The sequence below is a fragment of the Copidosoma floridanum genome, unplaced genomic scaffold, assembly GCF_036245765.1.
Source record: "Copidosoma floridanum isolate Cflo_tuat_1 unplaced genomic scaffold, Cflo_Japanese_pri ptg000021l, whole genome shotgun sequence".
Taxonomy (NCBI): domain Eukaryota; kingdom Metazoa; phylum Arthropoda; class Insecta; order Hymenoptera; family Encyrtidae; genus Copidosoma; species Copidosoma floridanum.
Window position 1 is genome coordinate 26533957 of NW_028321898.1, and position 6428 is coordinate 26540384.

General features: G+C 43.6%; 1 protein-coding gene across 2 annotated transcripts in view; it reads right to left on the minus strand.

Moving 5' to 3' along the window:
• fax (failed axon connections) overlaps positions 1-3830 on the minus strand; it is a 48624-nt gene extending 44794 nt beyond the window's left edge. Inside the window, exon 1 of one of the 2 annotated variants that reach the window (XM_014352579.2) lies at positions 3149-3830. In XM_014352579.2, the coding sequence (XP_014208065.2) occupies positions 3149-3544 (396 nt within the window). In that variant the 5' untranslated portion in view covers positions 3545-3830. The remainder of the gene's footprint in view (positions 1-3148) is intronic. The other variant, XM_014352580.2, reaches the window with a different exon arrangement.
• Between the last annotated feature and the right edge of the window lie 2598 nt (positions 3831-6428).

Sequence of the window (6428 nt, forward strand, 5' to 3'; positions counted from 1 at the left end):
TTTTTTTTTGCAATAGCGTCACTTTCGTACGGAGAAAAGGAGGAGCAGCGTGAATAAATAAAGAGTCAAGAGAACTGTCTTTTGTTCCCTCCTTCCTTCTCTTTGAAGCGAAACACGTGCACGACGACGGGGAGAGATAGTTGCCCTTTTTTTTTTTTAATCGAGTAAGTGGGTGTGTGCAAGTGAAAGAGAAGAAGTGGCCCCAGAATGAAACGGAAAAGGTATGAGTCAGGGAGTGTGCATCGTACAAGAAAAGAGGAAAGAGAGAGTATATTTATAATATATGCGCACGCGTAGGCCATAAATAGACGTAGGCATAACATAATGGTGTGTGAGTTTTTTTTTTTTTTTTTTTTTTTTTCCTTCATCGGAACATGATTTCGCGCGAATACTAGGTACTGCGAGAAGTGTGACACGACGTCGGCGGCCTACTTGAATGTAATTAATTTATAAACGAAGATCGCGCAAGTGCGTGCACGTAGGTATATGTATTATGCAGTATGATATTATTTTTACGGCACGATTTCTCGGCATAAATAATATATTCGAAAGTTCGGGTTGTCAAACATTTCCAACGATAGGTATCTGTCGGTGAAATGACGCGTGTCGGGGGATATGTGTTTGTATCGAAAGTGCGTGATATTACTCGCGCTGGTATACCCTACTTTATTGTATATTAGCTCGCTGCTTTCGAACTATAATAACAACAACAATGACAGCTGAGGAGGGGGGGGGGAAAGAATGGATCGGGGAATCGTGATCGGAATGAAAACAGATAGGAGCACATAGTACGAGCACAGGTGGAGCAAAGTGAATGGAGACAAGAAGAAGGAGAAGAAGAAGTAATGGAAAGGAGTCGGGAATTTATGTATGAAGGATGACAGTGTGGCGGGGGGGGAGGGGCCGAGAGAAAATTGGTGGAACAAGGGAGGGGGTGCGAGAATCTTGCGCTACGTGTGCAGGAAGCGGTGGGTGAAAAAATAAAATTACCGGAAAATGGAAGAAATTCCATTTGGGTTCGGAAAGTTATTTCTGTCGCTTTATGGAGAGATAAGACGGTGTCCGCACGTCAGGGGGGGGGGGGAAATTTTCAAAATAAAAATACGTTTTGGTGTGCTGATAATTCATGCGTTTGGCACCATTAGGCCACAAACAGTATAGTTTCGTTTGTAACAACAGAAGCGCACGCAATAAAAAACAAAAAAAAAAAGAAAAAAAAAAGAAAAAAAAAAAAAACAATGATTACCGATTACCGGAAAACATCGATCGATTAGCGCGAGTTGTGAGTCCACCATCCGTCCCGATCATGTCAACAAGAAACAAAGAAAGGAGAGGCGAGAGAAAGAAGGCGATTGAGACAATGAGGCGCGACTCGTCACTTGGACGATAACAAGAAATTCAATGTTTGCGGAATGACATGTGTACACACACAATACACGCACATTCCCGCGCGCTCTCGCCCATCTTCTCTTTTATTTTTTCCATTGTGACTCCAATATTTTTTGATATACACTATCATTGATGGGTACACACTCGAAATCCGGATATTTGCGAGGCATCGTATTAGAGTCTCGATCTCCACCGCAGCGGCTTTTGTACATACAACGGACGATGAAAAAAGAGAGGCTGACACACGCCCAAGCTCCGAAGATGGATAAAATTTAATACGCCGCGTAAACAAAAGCGATACGGAGGCTCCGCGCAAGTCAAACACACTCGAGACGACGACGAAAAGACGGAGAAGAGAACGAAATAAATCAAGCGTCACAATAAGAGCGGCCGTATCGTCAGGCTCCCACATGTATACATATACATGGACGTACGTGTATGAACATCGTCTGGAGAAAGAGAAAAAAAAAAAAAAAAAAAAAAAAAAAAGAGTCGCAGGGCAAAAAAACGCGCCTCTCCCGCATTCCCCGACGTCGATCTTCCTCTTTATGCGCACATATATATATAAAAAATAGCCGGAAGGAGGAGGGAAGTTAGCGGGTTGTTTTTTTTTCATTTCTCGAAAAAAGTTTAAATGTCCCGCCCTTTGTTTCTCACGCGAGAGAGCAGCGTATTTGCGAGTTTGTAAAATAAAAAAAACCGCCCTCGCGCCATTTTCTCTTGTTTGACCTTTGCGCAGCTTTGGTTTGCCAAAAATGTGTGAGCGTTTTGTCTTTTTTTTAATAATTTTTGTGGAGCGATGGAAAAATTATTTTCTTCACAACCTAAATCCAGCATACATGCCACAAACACACTGTATGAGAGCATAGACCAGGTTGTCAATTCTCGTTTTTTTCCGTCATCCGGCAATTATTTTTTTTATCCAGACGCGGAATCAGAGTAATTTGGCTTCATGTACGATCGACATGCGCTACAATAAACTAGAGAGCGTTATGATTGTTAACACCATAGGTGTATATCCAGGGTAGACAAAGTTGTTGAGTTTATAAACGTGGAGGTGTAATTTCTCTTTATGTACAACAATAGGGTACCTAGTCGTTAAGATTTTACACCTTCTAAAAGTAAATACAACAATATACTTACACGGAGTTATACTTATTCAAGCGATAAGTACTTTGAAATAAGTGCTCCACCTTATACCACTTTTTCTTGCGTTTTGTTTGCACGAAAAAAGCAGTCGCGAGTGTTTAAAAAAAAAGTGTGTCAAATCAAACCGATTGATGTAGCACATACTAATTCACGCGCAAATTGTTAAAAAAAAAGGTTGATGGTGATTATTCATGCAAATCTCAGCAGCGTTTCAAGCGGCAAAGGAGGTCCCACCCCCGTTTTCTCACGCAATATCGATCTTTCTCAAATTACAGCAAAAATCCATTCGTACCTTGAATAGCATACATAAATACACGTATCCAAACAGACCTATCGATATTGTACGGCCCAGACTCCGAAAGGAGAGATATATTTCATCTCGTAAAATCTCTCTCTCTCGCTCCACTCTCCCTCCATCCCGAGTAAAGGCAGAGCAATCCGCTCCGCGCAACTACTCCCCACACAAGCCTCTGCATCTTGCTCTCATCCATCCACCAATGACCACGCACACAAATCCAAAATATAAAAAAATAGCACCCTAAACTTAAAGAAACGACATAACTCCGAGAAAAAAAAAAAAAAAAAAAAAAAAAAAAAAAAAAAAACTCACCTCGTATTTGATGCCGTTGAGTCTCAGCCAGGTCTCGACCTTTAGGCAGTAAGGCGATATGCTGGGAAGCAGCGGCGTCCTCGGGAACTGGTACAAATAGACCGTGTCCTTTTCGTAATTCGTCTTGTGGACACTTTGGGCCTTGGCAGGCGCGGCCTGGGTACCGGCAGCCGCGTCACCCGCGCCACCGGCGGCAGCCACGGCTCCGTCCTCTGGCTTCTTCTCCGCCTCCTCTTTTTTCTCGTCCCCCTTGGCCGCCGACTCCTTGGCCGCCTCGTCCTGTTTATTGTCGGGCGGCGTCTCGTCCTTCAACGCGTCCTTAATCTCCTTCACGTCCTTGATGTCCTTGGTCTCGGCCGCTGGCCCGTTGTTCTCGGTCTCCGTAGCCATCGTCATATTGTTATTGTCTATGTCTTTTTTGCAACCTTTCTTTTACAAACGGTCTACAACTACTGAACGACAACGAGAACAACAAACAACCGGACGAAGCACTGCTTACGAGGGGGGAGAGAGAGAGAACTAAAAAAAAAACAACTCCACTTACTCCGAGAGCGAGTAAGATCCCTGTCAAAGCTCGTAGCCCCAACGGTATGTAGGTATACGGCGTACGTACGCGGATGGGACGCGCGATCGAACTTGACTGCACGAACGACGCCTGCGAGCTGCGTGCTTTTGCTCCTCTTCTCACTGCTGCCGTGCAAAAGCGTATAGAGAGACAAAAGGCCCAAGGGGGAGGGGGAACGGCACGACTGGAGTATGGTTCTCTTTAGAAGAGCGTCCAGTGGTTTAAGAGTGTACGGTATGGAGAGAGAACGTACTGTACAGTGTTCAGGGGGTAGAGTAGGAGGGGAGGGAATGGAGAATATATATATATTATGTATAGGGTAAGTACTATACCTATACAATTTTATCCACCATGTGCGTCTGCATGTGATAGAAAGAGAGCGCTCGGGGCGCGGTAGCTACAAACGAGGGTGGGAGGAAGGGGGGGAAGGACAGGCAGAGCAGCGCTGTAGGCGGCGGAACACGCAACTCTCTCGGATCGAAATTCCTGAATGCTGGACGTTGTGGCTGGACTCTCCCTCTCTCTCTGCGACAGGATTCCGTATTGCAGCAATGCAGCATCTTTACAACTATACCAATAACTATAAACAGGTAGTAGGTATAAGATACATGTGGAGCGACCCGGGGGGTTGGGGGGCATAAAACATAATATATAAACCCCGTCGCTGCTGACATATCGCCGTCTTTGTTTAATCACCGATGATGAGCGCCGGCGTTGCTGATGCAGATGCTTCATCAGTGCGCCGGCCGGTCCACCCCACTATCGGTGTGTGCCTTGATTCCCCTCTTTCTCTGTTTCTATATTTATTTCTCGCCCTCCCCTCCCGTTCTATGGTCTTATACGCTGCTTTTTTCCATATTATATGCATGATGGGTTCTCTTTTTTTTCTCTCTCTCTCTCTCTCTCTGTGTAGTTGGCGAAATGGTGACCAGTGTGACCACGCACACTGCAAGGTTTGCAGTCTCCAACTCCGCAACGTTCTGATACGCGTAAATGCATTACTTGTAAATTTATTTACTCGTCCAACCCACCGTCTACTTATGATTTATAACGGATTATTATTTACAGGAGTCGCATGTGCATGTACGCAGTGCAACACGTTCGAGCTTCGGAGGGGGCACACCATAGAGACGACCAGACACCACAGTAGGCACAGTATAGTAACGCATGCGCTCTCGTTGCCGCCGCCACACCCCATAGTGCTTAAAAATGATATCTATCGGTGGTATAATATATATATATAGTACTTATTGATAACTGCGTGTGGATAGGTTTGGAGTAGTATAGACAAGGTGACTCTCCAAAGAGTAACTTGGTATGGCTGCAACATCTACAACAGTTGTAAAATACACTGCTTTTAATATTATTCATTTGCAATTGAATCTACAATACATATGATAGGTACGTATGTATTGGTATATACAACAAAAAATACAATACACCACGCAGGCTGTGGGGCTGTGGCTGTCAATTTCAAAGCTTATTCGCTTGCAATTACGGAGTTCGCGTGAGAGCGCAAAAAGCATTTATTATAATTGTCAATGCGCTTATATTATACATACGCTACGCCCACGGTATATGCAGGTTGATGTATGGTGTGTACACTGCATCAGACCCATTGACGTGGTAACACTCGGGTCGTGTGATAAGTATACTTGCTTTATACGGAGGCGCGTGTTGTAACGAATATCGCGTGTCAGTTGAGAGTTCGAGGGTGAATTGAATTTTTCCCGTGGTACGCGACGCAGTGGAAGAGGGGTGGATATGGTAACGCTGACCACCCCTTTTTTTTTTCAAGAACTCGATCCTACGAACTTTTCCTTCTTTTTTCTTTATTTCTGTCGCTCTTTGATTTTTTTTTTTTTCCGCCTATCAAGTGGTTTTCAATGTTTTGGGTGTGGGTTGCTAATGGTGAACATGTCTTGTTAATTTTAGGAAAGCAATGTGTCCGTTTGGATGGAAAAAAAGATGATCTTACGATCCAAAAATATGTGAAGTATCTTTCTGTCTTGTCGAGTGGGTATAATTACACATTTATTTTATTTTTCGATAACGTGAGTATTGATAAAACTTACCTGTAATTTTGTTGAAAAAATTTTTTCAGCCTTTACCTCCAAGGCGATCAGATGGTATAGTTGATTCTGTAAAATGATAACACTGTTATCGTAAATAAGTCTACTTGTACATCATCACCTTTGACGCTTATGCGTTCGATGAACTCTTCCATCGTAAGTATATTATATAAGTGAAGAAATTACGTTATGTCCAACGCGGGTATCTTCACAAGCTCATCTCGAGCGAGTTGATATCCTCGGCAAAAAGTTAATTCGATCCGAGCGAGCGATGACATTTTTCTATAAAATGTACTCAGTACCTCCTGTGTACAGCATCCGTGCTGCTCCTATACTTAACATTATTTTTATTTTTTTACAAAATTACAATTGAAGCGAAAGAAAGGAAAAATAAAGTTTGGAATTCGCCTACCTAACAGATCTCAGTTAAATTGGCACTGTAACGTGTGGGATACACGAAGCTCTCGAGAGCTTTCAATTGCAGGACGCACACCCCGGTGTTATTATATATACACGCCGTTGTGAGAGCCCGAGCGTTAGTTACTTAAGACTCGCTTCGTATTTATTAGTGCACACACGAGCCGCCCAGAGGCTACCCGGCCGGCGACTCTGACTTTTGCCTTGACAATCGACAGCCGGGAAT